The sequence below is a fragment of the Bos taurus genome, chromosome 24 (assembly GCF_002263795.3).
Source record: "Bos taurus isolate L1 Dominette 01449 registration number 42190680 breed Hereford chromosome 24, ARS-UCD2.0, whole genome shotgun sequence".
NCBI classification, from domain to species: domain Eukaryota; kingdom Metazoa; phylum Chordata; class Mammalia; order Artiodactyla; family Bovidae; genus Bos; species Bos taurus.
Window position 1 is genome coordinate 58,151,312 of NC_037351.1, and position 23,021 is coordinate 58,174,332.

Genomic DNA, 23,021 nt, shown 5'->3' on the forward strand with positions numbered 1-23,021 from the left:
GTCACCACTTGATTTAGTTTACATTAATCCATGAGAGTTGGACTACAAAGAAAGCTGAGCGCCAAAGAACTGATGCTTTTGAACTGTAGTGTTGGAGAAGACTCTTGAGAGTCCCCTGGACTGCAAGGAGATCCAACCAGTCCAACCTAAAGGAAATTAGTCCTGAATATTCATTGCAAGTACGGATGCTGAAGCTCCAATACTTTGGCCACCTGATGCAAAGAACTGACTCATTTGAAAAGACCCTGATGCTGGGCAAGATTGAAGGTGGGAGAAGGGGATGACAGAGGATGAAATGGTTGGATAGCATCATCGACTTGATGGACATGAGTTTGGGTAAACTCCAGAAGTTGGTGATGGACAGGGAGGCCTGGTGTGCTGCAGTCCATAGGGTCCCAAAGAGTCGGACACAACTGAGCTACTGAACTCAACTGAACAAGTCACGCAGAGCGCGGGACTGAGAGCTTCAAAAGACCCGCCTCTCCCAGGCCCCGCCCACCACCAGGCCCCACCCCTTCCCTGCCAGCCGCGGGGTAAAAGCCCCGCCTTCCGTGGTAGCAGTCATCCAATGGCCTAGATACACGGCTCGGTGAATGCCCAGGCTTTAGGTGTCCGCCTGGCGCCTGACCAGAGTCTTGGGGAACTCGGTTGCTCTTAAGGAGTCCCGTCCCCGAGCTGCCCGAGCGACACGCAAGCTCCCCCCGCAGTTTCCTCGCAAGGGGCAGACGAGGCCTCTGAGCCCGCTCGCCCCCCGCCCGCGGAGTCCCGGGTCGACCCCGGACGCGGCGCTCGCCGCGCGGGACTCTGGGAGTGGTAGTTCTCGTCCTGCTGGCTCCCTCTGGCTGTATAGGCGGCCGAGACTCGCCGGACTACAACTCCCAGACGCCCAAGGGCGCCTCCGCTCGGGCGGCCGGCGAGGCCGGTGGGCGGGGCCGGGCCGGCGCTCCGCAGCTGTCAGCGACTCCCGGAGCCCGCCTGCTGCCTCGGTGTGCCTCCCCGACCCCACCGGAGACCCCAGCATGGTGCGCGCCAGCACCGTGGGGGCGCATCTCCCCGCGTCCGGCTTGGACATCTTCGGGGACCTGAGGAAGATGAACAAGCGCCAGGTGAGGACGGCCCGCGTGGGGGTCGCGCCGCGGAGCCGGGGTCCCGGAGGCCCGGGAGGAGGACCTCCTCACAGAGCCGCGAGCCGGCGCGCTCTCGCCCCGAGGAGGGCGCGGTTAGCGGAGCGGGGGTGGCCGGGAGGGGAGCGAAGGGGACCCCGAGTGCGCGCTCTCGCCCTGACGGTGGCGCGGTTAGCGGAGCGGGGGGCGGGAGGGGAGGGAAGGGGAGCCCTGACCTGTGGACGTCAGATGTGGTTGAGGAAGCGGGGCTGGGGGAGCGGGCTGTCCCGCGAGGGACCCCGAGGGGCCGCCCGGTGGGCCCGGGGCCGGGCGTCTCTGCGGGGCTCTCGAGGCCGGGCGTGGGGTAGGCTGCCCGCGGGTGGGAGCGGCAGGCTCGGGGGGAGCGCTTCCGAGAGAGGGGAGCCGTCCCCTGATTCCTCCCCACCCCAGCACAGCGTCTCCCCTTCCCGGGGACTCAGGACCAAATGAGGCGCCTCGTGCGGGAGAGCGCGCCGGTCCTTCTCCGTCACTGTGGACCGAACCCGTGTTCCGGAAGGGCTTCCAGGGGTCCTCCCTAGTCTCCTTCAGACTCCCTGCTCTGGCAGCGCCTTGAATCTCGGAGACGGCCCGCTACGGGGTCTTCGGGCACCTGGGCTTCATCTCTCACCCCTCCTGAGAGGACCTCCGAGGAAGACTTCCTGCTTGCCCTCCCCTTAGCCAGCCTCCGTCTCCCTCTCTCTCTCTTTCTTCCAAGTAGAATTTCAGACGAGCGCAGTAGTGTTGCGGGGTTCGGGGACTTGCATCCTGTGAACGGGGCTGAGAAACCTGGTTGTCTCTAGGGGTGCGTGTCAGATGAATTCCTGGGAGCTTTTGTGATGAAGATGGGTTGCTGCAAGAGATTATCACTAGCTTGAAAAGCCAACAGCTAATGCCCTGAGCGTTGATGCTGTTACAAGAAAATCCTCCAGGAAGCAGTTGTTGTTGAGTCGCTCAGTCTGGTCCGACTCTTTGGTACCCCATGGGCTGCCACCCGCCAGGTTCCATGGAACTGCCCCAGCAAGAATACTGCAGTGGGTTGCCAGTTTCTTCTCCAGGGAATCTTCCCGACCCAGGGATCGAACCTGCATCCCCTGCACTGGCAGGTGGATTCTTTACCCCTGAGCCACCAGGGAAGCCAGCTCACCTCCCCCCCAACGCCCAACCCCAAGCAGAGACTTAATTAAGAATCTAAATTTAATTGGGTAGGCCTTTTAAATGTCTCTAAAACTGGTACCAATTATCAACTGCACACTGTCAGTGAAGGTCTTCTGAGGAGTGTGTCAAACCCTAAGTCGGTTTGCCTTTGAAAAGTTCTGTGTGTTCCCACTCTCAGTGATAAGCCCCATTAGTTTGCAATTGCCTACATTTTGCTAGTGTTCTAATTAAGATTCAAAAGCTCAAATCTGATGCCTCCTTGTACTTTTTTTTTAAGTTTTGTCTTTTTTCTTTTTCCCTCCAAAATAGCATCCTATGACACTCTTTCAGGCATGCTCGCTCCACCAGTCTTGGAGGCGGGACCTCCTTTTTCTGCTGCCCTTGCTTACTGTTAATTAAGGAAAGAGCCACATGCAAAAACAAGGACTCTTTGTTTCTGCAGTGAGGAAGAGAGGAAGAAAAACAGCCATTGGCATTTCTGCTGCCCCGCCAGTCACAATATCTGGTCTGAAATGTTTGTTTAAAACGCTGAGACGTTGGTTATTTCATCCTTGCTTGCCAAAGACTGAGTGTGGGCTGGGCTTGCTTCTAAACTCTGCTGGGGGGATTAAGTGCCAAGCATACAGAGTTGGTAGGCAAAGATGAACAAGAAAAGGCGCCAGTGTAATGTGGGGTGTGTATTTCCAATCAGCTTGTCAGTAGTTCCATCGAAATGACTTGTTTCTAGACGCCAGGATTTCAATTCTAGGCTTAGATAGTAGATCACTTAAAGGTAGGTTGTTAGAAAGGTGATCTGTGGTTTTGAAGCTAACTTGATTAGATTAATTAGTTTGTTAGACTTCTATATAATTGACTATTTTTAGCAAAGAGATGTTTTGCTCAAAGGAAATTTTTTTTTTTTTTGAGGAATTGGTTTTACTTTCCCTCAATGAATTTTTCAAGCATAGACAGTCATACTGGAAAATACATTCTTAGTACATAGTCTTTATTAGGTAAGTGGCAAGATTGTATAATTTGTTTTGTTAGAGTGGAGCTCAGTAGTCTGAAAAACTGTATAAAATTGGAGATCTCTGTAGAAAACCATGACTTGGGCCTTTCCTAATCAGAGTGGCAATTCATAATGAAACAATGGTTGTTTATTAAATCCAGTAAGTCACGTGGAGCAGGTGGCCAAGTTTTTGAATGTGAGCTCCAGTGAATAACTTCTGCTTTAGACTGACGTGACTCAAAAAGTTGATTTTACTTTAGAAGCAATGGTTTAATATCTTATAGCCCAACACTTAATATCCATTCAGCACTCCAGTTTCCTTTTTTGGTCACCTGGGAATTTAGTTTCATGATGTGCTATTGACACTTTTGCCAAAGAGCTTTAAAAAATGGTATGTACCTTTAATTTTGTTCTCCTGTTTTCACTGACTACATCAGAATGCCTTAGTTATTTTAATTCACCTTTGTCCCCACTTTTGTAACCTTCACAGTCACCTCAAAGTACACACTTTCACTTTCCATGGTCAAAAATTGAAATTCTTCCTAATCTTGTAGTTTGTGTGAATGCGTTTCAATTCCTAAAGTCACTTTAGGGGAAAAAAAAAAAGTCCTAAAGCTTTTTTTGTTTTGATTTAAACGAGCACCTCTCCGACTTAGGGCAAGTGGGTGTTCTGCCGTGGTCCTCACTTCTGGTTTGCCCTGTTTTCTTCCAGCTCTACTACCAGGTCTTAAACTTCGCCATGATCGTGTCCTCTGCGCTCATGATCTGGAAAGGCCTGATTGTCCTCACCGGCAGTGAGAGCCCCATCGTGGTGGTGCTGAGGTGGGTCCCGCTGGCCGTCCAGCTGCTGTCGGCGACCCAGGAGCAGCATGGACAACCCAAGCTCAGTGTCTTAGTTGGATAAGCTTTAGAGTGTTCTTTATTGGTACTTGTTTTGAAAAGGTTTCTTTTTTTTTTTTTTCTGGCTTTTGTTGAAAACTCTTCTTTATCAATAGACATTGAGGCATTTCATCATGTTGACCTCATGCTCCAGAGTAATATGGTTTACTTCTATCTTTTAATGTTTTGTGCTTCCCTGGTGGCTCAGAGGGTAAAGAACCTGCCTGCAATGTGGAGACCCAAGTTGGATCTCTGGGTCGGGAAGACCCCTAGGAGAGGGGAATGGCAAACCCACTCCAGTATTCTTGCCTGGAGAATTCCATGGACAGAGGAGCCTGGCGGACTACAGCCCGTGGACTTGTGAAGAGTCAGATGTGACTGAGCGGCTATCAGCTTCACTTTCAAGTGCCTGAAGATGCTAATATGCCTGAGATAGTTGAGTCTCCCTGAGGTGGGCATGGAGCCCCTTTGCTCTCTAGGGGAGAGGCAGGCTGTGGCAGTGCTGTGGGCAAGGTCAGAGCCGACCAGGGCAGGAGAAGCAGCAGGGCCCCTGGCTTCCTGTCCCTCCTCTGGGTCCTGCAGCCACGTGATGGGGACAGCCCCGGCCCTGGCTTCACTGGGCCGCCCTTCTGTGACTGGCCAAGGGACCCACTTCTAGAGATACAGCATTTCATAAACTTAGGAGCCTGAGGATGGCATAACTCACACACAGAGCTGAGGCGGGCTCTAACTCACTGGTGTTCACACCGTGCTCCAGGACTGCCGAAGGGCCAGGTGGATGCGTTAGGAGAGAGAAGGGGACCAAGCTCTTGGGCCCCCTTAGCCTTGCTTCAGTTGTGACAGCTCCACTTCTATGCATTTTATGTGATTATACTTTACCTGGTAAGATTTCATTTGAAAGAAGGATTTTAAGGCTTTTGGGAAAAAAAAGAAGAAATTAAACCCCTCAAATTCAGATGGCCCTGTCATTCCACAAGTAAGGTAGCTGAGGTCCAGTGTGGCATGCTGCTTCCATCTCACAGTTACTTCTGCAGAGCCAGGGCTCTGTCCGAGGTGCTCTGGCTCTTCTTCAGTCCGCAGACGTGCATGCAGAGATTGTTGTGAAATCGCAGCTTGTGGGGACTTCTTCTTCTTTTAAAACATCCTTTATAAACTCTAAAGCAGTTTGGTTGGTCAGCATAAGCTGTTGACATCACAAGGGATGTGTGACCTTGGGGAACTCCCTGGGCCCTTAAGGAAAGCAAGTGTAAGTAGTTACTAGTCGTTTAAATGTAATTTAAACATTTCAAAGAACTGCGGTCCTAACGGGGCACCATAATGACTCTATGCCAAACTGCAGTGCACACTTCCTACCTCTCAGACTTGTTCGGGGAGTTGTTTTTTAAACAAACAAAACAACGAGGTCCTTGTTATCACAGACGGAGATGGTTCTCTTCCCACTGCGTGTCTTCAGGGATTTTGATGAAGTAAAGATTAAGCAGTAGATTAAGAAATTATCCTAACATTTTAACTGTCATTCTTTAAAAGAAAATGAAACCCTGAAGCAATTATGTAGTATTTTCAGAAGATGACGAGATGAATTTCTGTGTTGGGGGGACAAATAACTTTCTTTGTTGTCAGTCAGGCCATTAGTCAGTCGCTCAGTTGTGTCTGACTCTCTGCGACGCCATGGACCGCAGCACTCCAGGCCTCCCCAGCACCAACTCCCGGAGCTTGCTCAAACTCATGTCCATCCAGTGGTCTATGTTGGGGGAAGAAAAAAATTGTTTTTACTTAGATATCTGCTTTTTCTTTTCCTCTTAGTCTTTTCTATTTCTAGCTGTTTGTACCTTTTTAATTCACGTTTTCTATTTTTGATTGCTGACTCTATTACCAGACCTAGTGGCAATGGTTTCACTTAAAAATAAACCTCTTGGCAGTCCCCTGGTGGTTCAGTGGTTGGGACTGCAAGCTTTCATTGCCAGGGGTGCGGGTTCAGTCCCTGACCGGGAAACTAAGGTCCTGCAGGCCTCATGGCAAGGCAGTAACATACACCTCTTAGTAGCTGCAGGCCAGGCTCGGCTGCCTGCCCCTGGCTACCTGCCTCGGGTGCTGACAAGTGGGAGGTCAGCAGCCCTGGTGGGACAGGAGGACCAGCATCTGGAATGGCTCCTGTTGTGAACCCACGTCTTCCTGTAAAGCTCCCCATCTCTTCATTAGGCTGGTTCTTTCTCCCCCTTCCTGCCCTCAGCAAACTAACTCATCATTGGCTGTCAGACCCCTGTATTTAGGTATTATTTATTTTCTCATGCATTAAAACAAAGCAGAAGCACATGTGAAATGAGTTCTGTTTCGATGATTTCAGCTTCCACTAAATTACATACACACGACAGAATGCAAGAATGACCCTAGAGTATTAACCATAGTATTTGTATTGATAGATGTAAAACCCTTATAAGGCTAAAAATGGATTATTTACTTCAAGGGGTCCAGCTTATTCTTAGTTCTTTTTCCACCTAAACAAATCATCGAGGGGCCACTAATGCCCTTTTCATGCTCAAATCCGAGAAGAAATCGCTCCCTTTTCCACCGCTGTCACCTTGAGCAGTCAGATGGGAATCTCTGAAGCTTGTTTTATTGCTCATAGATTCTGCTTGACGGTTGGTAAAAGTTGACATTCCAAGTAGTATGTTTGTTAATATCCTTTGTGATTTGAAACGTTTGGCTGGTGAGCCCAGGGCACTTCTGACGTGACTTTGTGTTTCTTTCCAGCGGCAGCATGGAGCCAGCCTTTCACAGGGGCGACCTTCTGTTCCTAACGAATTTCCGGGAAGACCCCATTAGAGCTGGAGAAATCGTTGTTTTCAAAGTCGAAGGACGTGACATCCCAATAGTTCACAGAGTAATCAAAGTTCACGAAAAGTAAAGAGCCTTTACTTCTCTTTGATTTTATTTTGTAGACAAGACTGTGGACAGCTTTAGTGGTTGATTAGAAAGTAGCAAAACCACTGGATTACATTCCTAGTTTTGCCATTTAGTGATTGGGGTGACTTTGGACCTGTGACTTAACTCAGGCGGTGAGATGTGAATGTCAGTATTTTACCCACAGTAACCCCCAGGGCGAGTGTGAGAGTGAAACGAACTGATATTTACTAAAGCACTTGACGAACTTGCTGTACAAGGTAAGGTGGAATGTATTCTTGCATAATATTACTTATTTGAAGGAATCTCAAAACAAAATCAAATCTCATGGTCACTGAGGATCATTTTGATAAGAGAATTATCTCCTGAAATGCAGAAAGCTACCTGTTTCTCTTTGTCACTATGGACTAACTGGCGTTCTCAGCAGTAATATTAGCCTTGGATGAATACAAATTCCTTTCCCCAGCCGGCCCCATGATTTGATTACTGCATATTCTGCGTTAACTCCACCCCTCCCCTCAGGACAGCTGTGCCTTTCCCTCAGACGTCAGTGATGACTTAATGGGACACTTCTTGGGGACCAGAAGCAATTGTTTCTAGCTCAAATGTATTGTTTCCCTGAAAGAGTACAGTCAGGTGATTAGTGGAAATGTTACATTTTATTTATTTGGTTATTCATTTACCTTTATGCATCTTAGTGCAGCCTTTTACTTGCATGCATTGTAGAATTAAAATTAGGTATGTGTATTAGTATATTTTAAACAATGGAGCATTGCTCCGTTATTGTGTGTGTGTGTGTGTGTGTGAGTCTGTTTCTGATAAGAGATTCTCATTCCATTCAGTAGTTCCAGGTGTTCCCCAGAGATATTTGATACTTAAGATATCCACTTCATTTGACTCTAAACGTTAGCATGACCCTGTTTCAGTTTGTGTTAATACACTGGGACTACAACTAGCATTACCTTGTTCATAGTACTTGATAACTTACAGGTGGAGAAATAGGCTCTGTCATGATTGTGACAGAACTTGCACCTAATTTTAAAACAATATCCAAAGATGAGAAGTTGCTCAAAACTGAGAAATAATGATATTTTTCTATAATTTACATGAATTGTGAGCAACAGCCCAGATTTTTTTCCCCTCTTAATTTCTTGTATAACCATGGCTGCAAATAAGCTAGCTCCCTTTGGCATGGTTTCAAATCTTTGTAGGCTTTTAGTATTTTATCAAATTACTTAACACATTTTGTCATTTGTCTTATTGAAAAATAGTTCTATAAGGCTGTAATATTGTGTTTCTGGTGTCAGGGCTATGTAAGCCCCAGTTTACAATGTTTAAAACAATTCCCACCTGTCTCTAACACAGCAGTTTTGTGCCGTTCATAATTCCTGTTTGTTTGCAAACTGGATTGTATGCCACTCTGCTCAGTGGTGAAGGAAATAAGGCATTCACACATCCCACGTTTGGTAAGGAAAAGAAAGTTTGAGAAGAGCTAAGAGAACACTTGTGTTTGAATTCCCTTATGTTCAGATCTGTGTAATCTAGTACTCTATTCACATCTAGAGTCAAGAGGAATATAATCCATGTTAACCTGTTGGTCCCTGAGGACAAAGAATGGATGGAAATAGACTCCGGAGCTAATCAGGGCCTTCCTGGCACCCTGTGCTATGCCATGCATTTTGGTCAACAGGGGAACTTCAGTGTTTTTGAATTTAAGTCTACAAAATTGTCATTAGATCTGTGCTTGAGTTGAATGGTTGTCTGCCAGCAGGCATCTTAAGGCGAAAAAGACCAAGTCATGTTTGACTGCTTTTCTCCATGCCCACCCTTGCCTGTAAAGGGTAGGCCAAACTGACATTGTTCTGATGATACTGCACTGAAAATAATCTTTGAAAGGACCTTGTTTTGCTTTCCAGAGACAATGGAGACATCAAATTTCTGACTAAAGGAGATAATAATGAAGTTGATGATAGAGGCTTGTACAAAGAAGGCCAGAACTGGCTCGAAAAGAAGGATGTGGTAGGGCGAGCCCGAGGGTGAGTGAGGATTAACTTTTCTTTTAAGTTCCATAGAATATGCAGAAACCAGAAAAATATTTAGAAACAAAGAAGTCAAATGTAGAGGTAAATGGAATCGTTCATTCCAAAGATGATATGTCAGGAGAGTTGTAAGCAGTTCTACTTTATCTTGTGAGGAGTAAACGAAGCTCAGAACTGCCCGAGGACCTGAAATCTAAAGCTGAATGCCAGTATTCTATCTATATCATGGATTCAATTCTATTTTGGAAATAAATCCTCACCTGGAGATTAGTTACTTATACATTTTAAGTAATTAGAAGTAATCCTTTCAGAAATAACCACTGTTTAACACTGTGGCGAATGTTCTAGGTATTCCTTGTACCTATATAGATGTGTGTGTGCATACATAATATATAATTTTACGTAAGGAGTTTTATTTTTTCACCCAGCAGGAAGTTGGAAATCACTTTCTGTGCCAAATCTATCCCTATGTCCTTTTAAACAGCTGCATGCTGTTCCTCTGAGAATTGTAACTTGTCTCACTAGTCCTCTTCTGATGGATATTTAGATTGTTCCCCTGAGTTTTCACTACTAAGAAAAGTTCTGTGATCATATTTTTTTTTCATACCCATCTTTGCATCATTGTTCTAGCCATGAGTTCTGCTTCTGATTGACACAGCAGAGCCTCTCCTCTTATTAAATACCCAAAAAGGTGATTCTTCCCCTCTCTCGGTGGCCCTTTTTCTGATTAACCCTTGCTAGAAATACCCCTTTCATCAAAACCCCGCCTGCTGTGTAAGGCTGGAGAACACGGGTGACCGTTTTCTAAGATGCAGCTTCACTCATCAGCGTATGGTTGGAGGCCTCCTCCAGCCCCTTCTCCCCCTCTGCTCACGTTCTAATCGCTTTCACTCTGCCGCGTTTCCTCCTGAACATGTGCAGGAAGGTGAGGGGGGCCTGCGGCTGGCCAGCCCTGTGTTTTTAGACACTCCGGTGAGAGACTGTAGAAGTGAGAGGTTGGAGCTGTTGCATTAAGCAGGCTGGAGGGTACCAGGAGGTGTTATGTTTATCATCAGTGACATGATGGAGTCTTGGGTCAAACTGATTCTGTATTGACATTGATTTTGTCAGCTGCTGCTAAGTCACTTCAGTCGTGTTCGACTCTGTGCGACCCCATAGACAGCAGCCCACCAGGTTCCCCCGTCCCTGGGATTCTCCAGGCAAGAGTACTGGAGTGGGGTGCCATTGCCTCCTCTGGATTTTGTCAGCGATGTCATTCATTGGCTGGTTTCTGCTGGCTTATTATCTCTGGGATCATAGTCATGTTTGGGTATAAATGATGTAATCCACATTTGCATTCACTGCCCAACCAGCTTGTTTGTTGCATCTGAAAAGTGCTGTGCAATGAAAATGATGGGGCTTCCCTGCTGGCTCAGGTGGTAAAGAAACCGCCTGCAGTGTGGGAGAGCTGGGTCCAATCCCTGGGTTGGGAAGATCCCTTGGAGAAGAGAAAGGCTACCCACTCCAGTATTCTGGCCTGGAGAATCCCCGAGGACAAAGGAGCCTGGCGGGCTACAGTCCATGGGGTCGCACAGTCGGACACGACTGAGCAAATAAGCACAATGAAAATGATGAGGATTCCTTCAGTTACAAACCACTTATTCTTGTGCTGTCAAAGGTCTCTCTCTCAGCAGTTTACATATAGGTTGTCTGAATCTTCAGTTCAGTCCAGTCGCTCAGTCGTGTCCGACTCTTTGCGACCCCATGGACTGTAGCACACCAGGCCTCCCTGTCCATCACCAACTCCTGGAGTTTGCCCACTTCTCTACTAAGAAAAATCAAGAACTTGCTTTGTGAAAGTTGCCAGTTCTGTTGTACAAGGGGCTCACCTATTTTCATGCTGTTACAGCGGAGTGCAGCAAGACAAGACACGTAGCATCTCCTCCTGCTGACTTGCCTTCTTAAAAAATCGTCCTGGCTGTTAGCTCTGCTGCTTTTTACTAATAAAGCCTTTTGAGACAGCGGTGCATGTTGCTTTTATGGCCCCAGTCAGTGGTGTTCCCAAGGAAGGCTTTGCCCTAATGCTGATTCATAGTGTCTTTAAGTATTACTATCATATTACAAACACTGTTTACATTTCTGGCTGTTTATCCCACAATTTAGGTTTTTACCATATGTCGGTATGGTCACCATAATAATGAACGACTATCCCAAATTTAAGGTAGGAATTTATTTGTATGTCTGTATTTTTAAAAAAAAATATTGGCGCTTTTACATGTGCAACTGTAGAGATGCGGTCTGTTTAAAATGTTTTGCTGGCTAATTCGTCTGCAGAGTATGTGCTGTTAACTACAAGTAATCATTTAAATTGTAAATTTTAAATTATTGAAAGCGGCTACTTCTACCTTTTATGTTTGTATAGTGTTTTCTAAAATGGCAGCTATATATTTTTTGCTTTTTATTATGCACATCTTTAAACATAGGGAAAAAGTAGTACAATAAGCCTAGTAATGCTTATTTCCCAACTTCAACAAGAATAGTATCCATATTTGGTTTTTTTAATCTCTTGAAACACAGTAGGAAGCCCATGCAGGAATGGGCAGCGCATTGCTGTGTTTTGGGCGTGTGGAAGCCTATGCAGGAATGGGTAGCGCATTGCGGTGTTTGCTGGGCGTGTGGTCCTTGGGCTGTCAGTGTGCTGGGGTGTGCATTGCCGTGTGTTGCCGGCAGCGCACTAGGAGACCAAGCTCAGGGAAGAGGCCATCCTTTGGCTCTGCCTGGCCCAGCACTGACCAGACTGGATCTGAACACACTCACAGACCAGGTTCATTTGTAGACCTGTGTTCACACATTTTCCACTGTGTTTTCCCTACAGTATGCTCTTTTGGCTGTAATGGGTGCATATGTGTTACTGAAACGTGAATCCTGAAGTGAAAGGCAGTTCCTGGGACCAGACTGAAAGAAATTTTGTTGAAGAGAAAAGTTAATATATTTGAAATGTTCCACTTTCTGTATAAAAGGAAACGGCGTGGAGACGTCTTGTCTTGTTCAAATAAATGATTCATCAGTAAAGATTGCTTTCTTTTGTGGACTCTGATTCACGTGTGTTCAACCTCTCTGCCACTCACGATAATCGGGCTGAACCGAGCTTGAGGGTCTGCAGCGCTTCAGGAACCGGGCAGGCCGTCTCTGGGCCTGGCTGGCTGGGAGGACAGAGCATAGTCCAAACGCGGTACAGTGGTCACATCTGGGTTTTAAAAAGACAATTCTCCTTTACTGTAGCGTCCTGCTCCTGCTGCTGCTAAATCGCTTCAGTCATGTCCGACTCTGTGCGACCCCATAGACGGCAGCCCACCAGGCTCCGCCATCCCTGGGATTCTCCAGGCAAGAACACTGGAGTGGGTTGCCATTTCCTTCTCCAATGCATGAAAGTGAAAAGTGAAAGGGAAGTCGCTCAGTTGTGTCTGACTCTTAGCGACCCCATGGACTGCAGCCCACTAGGCTCCTCCGTCCATGGGATTTTCCAGGCAAGAGTACTGGAGTGGGGTGCCATTGCCTTCTCCGTGTAGTGTCCTAATGGGAGAGAAACCCAAAAGGGAGGGGATGCATGTGTGTGTATAGCTGATTCATTTTGTTTACACTAGAAGCTAACACAACATTGTAAAGCAATTATACTGCAATAAAAATCATTAAAAAAAATTTTTTTTTAATAAAATTCTTCACTTACTTTTTCTGGAGAAAACAGGCCCTTAAAAGGAAATAATTTCTTATTTATAGAAGTGTAGTCTGATAAATGAATAAAGCCTATAAAATCTCTTTGGAAGGAAAGATGTAATCTGCTTTGTTCTTGTGGTTTGGTGTATCTTGAGATCGTTGGATAAATTATTTAATAAGAGTTTGCAACAATGTGTACTCCTCTGATAAACTGCAGAAAGCACAGATGTGTAGAAGGGCCAGAAAGCACAGATGTGTAGAAGGGCCGTGTTCCTCTTCCCTTCAGCCTCCCTTTTCCGTTTCCCAGGGTTATAGTTTAGTCCTGCGTATACAATAGTCCTTCATTAAAGTATTGATCAGACCCAATATCCCGGCCGCTGCCTTAGGTCCTGGGGCTGCTCAGAGCCGGCCTGGAAGAAGGTTACAGTCCAGTGGGAGGAACAGGTGATAAATTGACTTTGGGAGGGGCAGCTTCTGTGAGAAGGTGAAGCAGGGGTGTGGGTAGACGGTGATTTCCACATGGTCAGGGAAGACCTCCGAGGGGGGCACGGTGAGCAGACTTTAAAGAAAGGCGAGGCACTGAGGCACGGACGTCCTGGGGAAGAGCCTGGCCCCGGTAGACGAGGACTCTGATTTGGGAGGTCCGGGGAAGGGGCACTGAGACAGCACTCCCAGGGACACGGGTGTTGCTGGTGCCTGGACCACAGCCAAGCGTCAAGGGACTGGAAAGGACAAGGATGCTAGTGGGGGTTCCAGGTACTCTTCAGTTTTGCCAAAATGTTCCCTTTTTGCCGAATGATACGATGTTGACATCCTACTCAGTCAGAACTTACAAATCTGCCTCATTCTTGCAGGTTTGTCCAGCTCGGATCTAAGGATTTGGAATCCCTACAGGTCACTTATGGAGATGGAAATGGCAACCCGCTTCAGTATTCTCGCCTGGACGTTGCATGGACAGAGGAGCCTGGCAGGTGACAGTCCTCGGGGCTGCAAGAGTCGGACACGACGGCACTAACCCCCACCCGCACCGGGTCACGTAAGCACCGGGGGCTTGCGCGCACCCTCCCTCAGCCTCCAGCGGAGGATGCGAACAGCCCTCAGCACCCCGTGTGTCCCAGAAATCGGCAGATGACTCCTCAGCCTGATGCTGCCCGAGTATCCGCTTGCACTCTAAACGGCACCCGCGGTCACCCATGTCTTCCTCTGTGCTGTAACCGTGCCGTGACTGAGCTCCGAGTTGGTGACGACCAGCGGGAGCGGTCTGTGGGGGCGGGGCAGCCTGCACTTTAGCCTTTCATCTTCACTAAAATCGGTTATTGAGACAGTGATGGACTCCTCCTGTTGAAATCAGCAAAGTGATAGAAAAAAATTTACAGGATACTTCCTAAGAAAAATTTTCTCTTGTGCCCTTTAGTAAACTGTTTTTAAAGAAAAATAGATTCCCCCCCCCCACCCCGAACTAAAAGAATTTTTAAATGTTAGGTCAGAACTTTATTATTTTAGCGTCTTCCAGAGGTTCTATAGTTGGTTAATACAAACTTTAAGAAGCTCTTCAGGGACTTCCCTGGTGGGCCCGTAGCTAAGACCGCACGCTCCCAGGGCAGGGGGCCAGGTTCAGTCCCTGGTCAGGGAATTAGATCCCACATGCTGCAAGTAAGACTCGGGGCAGCCAAATAAATATTTTTAAAAATAAAAAGCTCTTAATGTGGCTAAGATTTTTGGCAGTCCTTTGAACATGGTGATATTCTGAAATAAACTTCGCCAAGACATCTAAGACTCAAATGTGGCTCAGCCAGTGCTAAAAGCACTGCTGTGGCTCATTAGAAAGCCTAATCTTGTTTGGCCTTTTTGAGGCTATTGTGTTGTGTGTGTTCAGTCGCTCAGTCGTGTCTGACTCTTGGCAGCCCCATGGAATGTAGCCCACCGGGTTCCTCTGTCCGTGGGATTCTCCAGGCAAGAATACTGGAGTCGGTTGTCATTTTCTTCTCCAGGGGATCTTCCTGACCCAGGGATCGAATCTGTGTCTCTTGGGTGTCCTGCACTGGCAGGCGGATTCTTGACCACTAGCGCCACCTAGGAAGCCCCTTAGAGGTTATTGGTCTTTATCAAATAGAAGTGATGGGGGTTCATTCTGGATGGCCTCAGCTGCAGCCCCAGTGTCTAGAATGAGAGCCAGGCCTGTACCTGGAGAGACAAACCAGCTCTGCAACCCGGCAGTGGGTTCGCCGGGTAGAACCCCGTGCTGGGAGCTTCCGTATGCTTCGGGGACACACATTTCTCAAGTGGTTGGGCAACTGCTTTCACACTTGATGTCAGCCTGGAAGGCTCAAGGTGAAGGTGTCTGGTGGGTACTGGCCAAGCAAGCCATACCTACTAAGAGCGGAGCGTGTGTGAGTTGCTCAGTCATGTCCAACTGTCCCCACCTCCCCATGGACTGTAGCCCTCCAGGCTCCTCTGTCCATGGAATTCTCTGGGCAAGAACACTGGAGTGGGTTGCCATTCCCTTCTCCAGGGGATCTTCCCAATCCAGGGATCAAACCTGGGTCTCCTGCATCGCAGCCAGATTCTTTACCAACTGAACCACCAGTTAAGCCCCATGAGGGGAGAAGACTGAGTATAACAACAGTGGAAGGATTTCAAGACGCCACCCAGTGGAGGGACAGACAGCCCATGTCCCAGTGATACACAGGGACACTTATACAGAAGCTAAATGGTGTTTGCAATACTATGTTTTAAGTTTGATTTAGGTTTCCGTCAAAAACTGGAAATTTTCTACTATGGAGGTAAGCTTCAAGTTTTTAAAAAGGTAAAACAGTAGAACCTCTGATTTCCCAACCCACAGGTCTTGCCTTTTCCCCTTTGACAATGAATGTGTCACTTCTATGCAGACGCTAGAAACACACACACCCCAACAACCAGACTGGGCTCTAAACTCTAAAAATTTTAAACCTGCCACTGTCTCCAGCAAGCAAGGCTGGGCAGATGAAGCTGTCTTGCGAAGTGGAGGAAGTCTGACCATTTTAAGTAAGTCGGGTAGAAGAATCTCTAAATAAACGGCAGCAAGCCCAGGCAGCTGTGCTGTTGAAAGCTCCTGTGGCCAGAGTGGAGGACCACTGAGAAACACACGCATGGATTAGTCGGGCGGAAATGCGATTAGGATGCTCGATGTTCACATCTTCCATTTCATCTTCATGAAGTCATTTACTCATTGCATGGTGGTGGTGGTGGGGGGGGCAAACACACCAGAAATGCACCCTATCGATGTGCCCCCTCTCCCCTCCATTGGCCACACCAAACTGAAGCTGGTTTTCGCTTCACAGCGAGATCGAGCAGAGAGTGCTGGACATTTCTCCCTGCCCTCACAAACACACAACCTCCCCTGTTATCAAAGCCCCCGCCTCCCTGAGCATAGCAGCATTTTGTTGTTGTTTAGTCACTGAGTTCTGTCCGACTCGACCCCATGGACTTAGCACAACAGGCCCCTCTACCCGTGGAATTACTCTGGCAAGAATACTGGAGTGTTTTGCCACTTCCTTCTCCAGAGGATCTTTCCAAACCAGGGATCAAACCCATGTCTCCTGCATTGGCAGGTGGATTCTTGACCCCTGCACCACCCGCATCTCCTGCAGAGTCGTATGTTGTGAGGTCTGCTTAGTCACTCAGTCGTGTCCGACTCTTTGTGACCCCATGGACTGCAGCCCACCAGGCTCCTCTGTCCATGGGGATTCTCCAGGAAGGAATGCTGGAGTGGGTTGCCATCCAGGGGATCTTTCCAATCCAGGGATCAAACCCAGATCTCCTGAATTGCAGGCAGATTCTTTACCATCTGAGCCACCAGGGAAGCCCACATAGCTGTATAACTGTCACAGTTTATGAATCTACATTACGCAAAGTTATCGCCCGAAGTCCACGTTTACAGCAGGGTTCACTCGGCGTTGTACGTATGAGTTTTGATAAATGTGTAATGACGTGTATTGACCATGGTAGTATCATACAGAATAGTTTTACTGCTCTAAAAATCCTCTCCCTATTTATCCATCACTTCCCCTTCCTCTAGCAACAATCGATCTTGGTCCTGTCTAGGACGTTCTGCATTTTACAGAATGTGAAACGAGCGAACAAAACAAAACAAAAAGAAAACGCTCTGGGCACCCTCTCTGCCACTCCTCAGTGCTCTTACGTGGACGGTCTCCCAGGTTTCCTGGGGCCCAGGTGGTCTTTCTGGGGTCTCCTGCCTTGAGGACATAGCTCGTAGGCAAATATGCAAACCCAGTAACTCTCAGGGGCTTACCAGCTCTTTTCTCAGGGGTATTTACACTTTGTAGATAGGTGAATTTGTAGAAAAGCTCAAGGCCTTACAACTGGGGACATTCCAGATGCCCTGATAGCTGAGGTTGAAGAATCAGCAGTTTGGGTTCCCACATCTGCTTTGGTTACACGGCAGGAATCAGTCTGGGCTGACTCAGGGCCTGGCACAGCTGGGCATGCCCACAGCCTCTTCCCACAGCCCACTGGAAAACAAACGTATTCAGGACGCCAGCCACCCACCCTATTGCCACGCACACACCCATGTGTGTCCAGGTAAGTGGTTTCTGATGGATTCAGTTCAGTTCAGTTCAGTCGCTCAGTCGTGTCTGACTCTTTGCGACCCCATGAATCACAGCACGCCAGGCATCCCTGTCCATCATTAACTCCCGGAGTTCACTCAGACTCACATCTATCGAGTCGGTGATGTCATTCAGGCATCTCATCCTCTGTCTTCCCCTTCTCCTCCTGCCCCCAATCCCTCCCAGCATCAGAGTCTTTTCCAATGAGTCAATTATTCGCATGAAGTGGCCAAAGTATTGGAGTTTCAGCTTTAGCATCAGTCCTTCCAATGAACACCCAGGACTGATCTCCCTTAGGATGGACTGGGTCTCCATTGCAGTGCAAGGGACTCTCAAGAGCCTTCTCCAACACCACAGTTCAAAAGCATCAATTCTTCGGCACTCAGCTTTCTTCACAGTCCAACTCTCCCACCCATACATGACCACTGGAAAAACCATAGCCTTGACTAGCCAGACCTTTGTTGACAAAGTAATGTCTCTGCTTTTCAATATGCTATCTAGGTTGGTCATAACTTTCCTTTCAAGGAGTAAGCGTCTTTTAATTTCATGGCTGCAATCACCATCTGCAGTGATTTTGGAGCCCAAAAAATAAAGTCAACCACTGTTTCCACTGTTTCCCCATCTATTTCCCATGAAGTGGTGGGACCGGATGCCATGATCTTCGTTTTCTGAATGTTGAGCTTTAAGCCGACTTTTTCACTCTCCACTTTCACTTTCATCAAGAGGCTTTTTAGTTCCTCTTCACTTTCTGCCATAAAGGGGTGTCATCTGCATATCCGAGGTTATTGATATTTCTACCGGCAATCTTGATTCCAGCTTGTGCTTCTTCCAGCCCAGCAGTTCTCATGATGTACTCTGCATAGAAGTTAAATAAGCAGGGTGACAATATACAGCCTTGACGTACTCCTTTTCCTATTTGGAACCAGTCTGTTGTTCCATGTCCAGTTCTAACTGTTGCTTCCTGACCTGTATATAGGTTTCTCAAGAGGCAGGTCAGGTGGTCTGGTATTCCCATCTCTTGAAGAATTTTCCACAGTTTATTGTGATCCACACAGTCAAAGGCTTTGGCATAGTCAAGAAAGCAGAAATAGATGTTTCTCTGGAACTCTCTTGCTTTTTCCATGATCCAGCAGATGTTGGCAATTTGATCTCTGGTTCCTCTGCCTTTTCTAAAACCAGCTTGAACATCTGGAATTTCATGGTTCACGTACTGCTGAAGCCTGGGTTGGAGAATTTTGAGCATGACTTTACTAGCATGTGAGATGAGGGCAATCGTGTGGTAGTTTGAACATTCTTTGGCATTGCCTTTCTTTGGGACTGGAATGAAAACTGACCTTTTCCAGTCCTGTGGCCACTGCTGAGTTTTCCAAATTTGCTGGCATATCGAGTGCAGCACTTTCACAGCATCATCTTTCAGGATTTGAAATAGCTCAACTGGAATTCCATCACCTCCACTAGCTTTGTTCGTAGTGATGCTTTCTAAGGCCCACTTGACTTCACATTCCAGGATGTCTGGCTCTGGGTGAGTGATCACCCCATCATGATTATTTTGGTCGTGAAGCTCTTCTGTGTATTCTTGCCATCTCTTCTTAATATCTTCTGTTTCTGTTAGCTCCATACCATTTCTGTCCTTTATCGAGCCCATCTTTGCATGAAATGTTCCCTTGGAATCTCTAATTTTCTTGAAGAGATCTCTAGTCTTTCCCATTCTGTTGTTTTCCTCTATTTCTTTGCATTGATCACTGAGGAAGGCTTTCTTATCTCTCCTTGCTATTCTTTGGAACTCTGCATTCAGATGCTTATATCTTTCCTTTTCTCCTTTGCTTTTTGTGGCTCTTCTTTTCACAGCTATTTGTAAGGCCTCCCCAGACAGCCATTTTGCTTTTTTGCATTTCTTTTCCATGGGGATGGTCTTAGCTAGTTCAAAATTTCAGTGTGAAATCGGTTAAAAAAAAAAAAAGTCAAAAAAACAAATTTGTATCATTCAGGCAGGGGATGATAACTTGGAAAATGAGAATCCCAGAGGAGACTCTTGACAGCTAAGATGTAGAAGGGAGATTAAGGGGTTTAAGAGGAAATTTGAAAAACAAATAGCCGAAGATTAAAAAGAGCCATGGGCGTGGGGTGCCACACAGCTGCGGAGCTCTCCCTGGCTCTCTCCGAGTGGGGCGCCCTGGGCCGGGGGCTGGGTGAGCCACACCGGGTTCCCTCCAGGCCGGTTGGTTTTCCATCACAAAGGCCTGCCACTTGCACCCAGCTCTCCGGCCACGGCAGGTGTGACAGGATATCTGCCCGCAGGACCTGAACCCTGGGAGCCTCCGTCACGTTTGGCGCCTCCCTCTCTGCCCCTCCATCACTGTCTCCAGCTTTGGCCAAATGGGGAGTTAGGGGAGGAGGAGGGAGAGGCCCGCAGTGGTGGGAAGCAGTTAGAGCAGTTAGGGTTTTGCGTTTCTAACTTTGCTTTTTAAGTATTTATTTACTTGGCTGCGCTGGGTCTCAGTGGCGGCACTTGGGACCTTCACTGTCGTGTGTGGGATTGGCTCCCTGACCAAGCATCGAACCCAGGCCCCTGTGTGGCGAGCGTGGAGTCTCAGCTACTGGACCCCCAGGAAAGCCCCTGCATTCCTAACTTCAGTTTCTATATTTAACTTTCTAAGTTTGCCTTCCCCAGTGGGTTTCAGCCCTAGCCACCCATGAGGACAATATGGGCACTTTGAATACTCAGGGTTTCCGTTAATAACACGGGTCCCGTCCCCCACCATTTGAAAGCGAGCCCTTGCAGGTGGGACTTGATGGTGCACTTTGAAAGCGCCCAGGTGACCCCAGTGGGCAGCCGGGCCTCGGTGACTTAAGAATGGCTGCCTCCTTCGGGACAAAGGGTGTCCATGAGGTAGGTCAGGAATTCCTCTTAGGAGGGATATTTCTCGGGCAAAAGATCCCTTCACCCCAGCCCTCTCAGCTGCCAGAATGCCAAGAACCCGACCTTCCCACCTGGGCTTTAACGTGGGCCAAACGCCTTTCCTGGAGAAGGGCCTTCTTCACCCACCTCCTCCTTGGAGCGATTCCGCAACATCCCTCCTTGCCTATGGCAGTCTGTATTAGGGAAGAGTGCTTGGGGAGGTGTGCGGAGAAGCCTGGGGCGGGGTAGGGTGGAGCTGGGGGGAAGATGGGCACTTTGTTCCCCACCCACATGCGTGCCTGTGCAATCACTTCAGTCGTGTCTGATTCTTTGCGGCCCCATGGACTGTAGCCCACCAGGCTCCTCTGTCCATGGGGAATCTCCAGGCATGAATACTGGAGTGGTTGCCATTTCCTCCTCCATGGGATCTGCCTGACCCAGAGACTGAAGCTGCATCTCCTGCGTGGCAGCCAGATTCTTTCCTGCTGAGCCAGCGGGGAAGCCCTCCCCATTCACAGAGGTGCCCCAAGTCAGCGCTTCTGAATCCTTGACTGTGCACAGGACTCACTGGGGAGTTTGTTAGAATGCAGATTCTGATGCAGAAGCCCCGCGGTGGGTGCTGACATTCTCTCGAACAAGCTCCTCGGAGCTGCTTTCGCTGCCAGGCGCTGGGCCCGCTTGGCCGTAGGCCGCTGCTCCCCTCCATCCCTTGCTTGAAGTTTAGGGGTTTAAATTTGGACCAGCTGGATTAGGCGGTTTCATAGGTTTGGAGAATAGGAATGAGGGGGGTGCCTGGGATCCTTCTGGGGAGGATGAGACAAGAATGATTTGGCTCAGATTTGCGGGCCTGAGGCTCCTCTAGAGCCTGTGTGAGCTGTGTCTTCTCCTGGACAGCTGACAGAGCTGTGACCTCATCCACCGAAAATCAGCCTTGACCTCAAGGTAACGCAGGATACGCCCCCCAACCACGCATGCGCTCTGTGACTGCCCGTTCAAGGCGCTGCCCGCGCTCAGGCTGACTTTACAGGCCTCATCCGCTCTCATCCCGTCGGCCCCTGCTCCTCACCCTGTCTCTCCACGTGCCAGTTCCGACCCTGCCCGTTTCCTTACAGTCTCCAGGAGAGATCATAGGAAGTCGTGAACATAAAAGTCTCCAGCCGAGAGTGGGTGCTCAATAAATACATTTGTTGGGTAAATGTGAATAAAAATAAATTGCTTGAATATTCTGCTCAATATTTCCAAAGCAGCAGCATCTGAAGGCAGTGGAGTCATTTAACCAGAAACAGTCAGCCAGGGCCCAGGCTGCAAACATCTCAGTGATAGCTACCACTTGGATGGCTTTGAGCTCGTTTCTTCCCCAAACGCTGCCATTCTTAGCTGCTGCTGGGCGCTCAGCCTCTCGCCATCTCCCCAGTGGTTCTTCACTTGGCCCTTTCCCCGGCAGAGGGCTGAGGTAGGACCTGGCGACCCCCTGAGGAAGGCTGAAGCTATTTGTGCCTCTAACCACAAGGAAATGACTTCTGACAGTTCCAAGCAATGCAGAAACATTAAGAATGATGAGTGAAGCTCCTGTACCAGGAGAAAAATGGAACATTAATAAAAAAAAGTATTAAAAGCCAGAGCACAGCAATACATTGTAGATTGCAAAACCCTATTGAAAGTCCACATGAAAGCTGTTTGCCTTTGTCCCTTGGAATTTGCCAAAGTGCTCTAGGTTCCAATTGGCTGGTTCAGAATTCTTTGACTATAATAGATCAATATATTACACTTCTAATTTCCTTATATTATTTTCCCTCGGAAACACCAGCTCCATCACCACTTAAAAATTCTGTGAAAAGCAAGTAGGTTGCACATTTAAGAACTGATTATCCAGTCTCTAAATGGCCCAAACATTTCAATTTTCCTGCTGCCTGCTTCTGGTTGAAATATGCAAATGAAGAAAAATGAAGGGAGATGAAATGCAAGTCAATGTATTTTGTATTTATTAAAAGTTCTGGTGGGAAAAATGTGGGTGGCAAAGAACACTGATGTTCCTGCCTGATGCTCGCCAGCTCAAGGCGTCCAGGTTATGCATGGTGGACAAGCCTTCTCCTGCACCCGTGATCGGGTGACGTCTGTGACATGCAAACTTGATGTGAATATGTTATAGCTGAAGACGTCACAGAGCACAACAGTAATAAATACTATGGGTTTGTTTGCACTTTTATTGAAGTTGGAATTGCTATACAATATTATTTAAGTTAAAGGTATACAATATAGTGATTCACAATTTTAATTTTTTTATTTTTTAGAAAATTTTTAGTGGAGTATAGTTGATTTACAATGTCGTGATACTTTCAGAGTAAATCAGTCCCAAAGTAAACCAGTTATACATATTTGTTCTTGTTCAGTCAGTCAGTTGTGTCCGACTCTTTCTGATTCCTCGGACTTCAGCGTGCCAGGCTTCCCTGTCCTTCACCATCTTCTCCAAGTTAGCTCAAACTCATGTCCACTGAGTTGGTGATGCCATCCAACCATCTCATCCTCTGTCATTCCCTTCTCCTCCTGTCTTCAATCTTTCTCAGCATCAGGGTCTTTTCTAATGAGTCAGCTTTTCACATCAGGTGGACAAAGTTTTGGAGCTTCAGTTTCAGCATCAGTCTTTCCAATGAATATTCAGGATTGATTTCAGTTAGGATTGACTGATTTGATTACTGATGAACAATCTTTAAAAGTTAT

General features: G+C 47.6%; 1 protein-coding gene across 1 annotated transcript; it reads left to right on the forward strand.

Moving 5' to 3' along the window:
* The first annotated feature begins 942 nt into the window (after window positions 1–942).
* SEC11C (SEC11 homolog C, signal peptidase complex subunit) lies at window positions 943–12,155 on the forward strand. Its single transcript, NM_001075175.2, is given in 6 exon segments — window positions 943–1,106; window positions 3,998–4,107; window positions 6,916–7,065; window positions 8,982–9,101; window positions 11,247–11,304; window positions 11,959–12,155. Coding segments are annotated over 6 exon segments (579 nt in total). The 5' UTR covers window positions 943–1,019; the 3' UTR covers window positions 12,013–12,155.
* The last annotated feature ends 10,866 nt before the right edge of the window (window positions 12,156–23,021 follow it).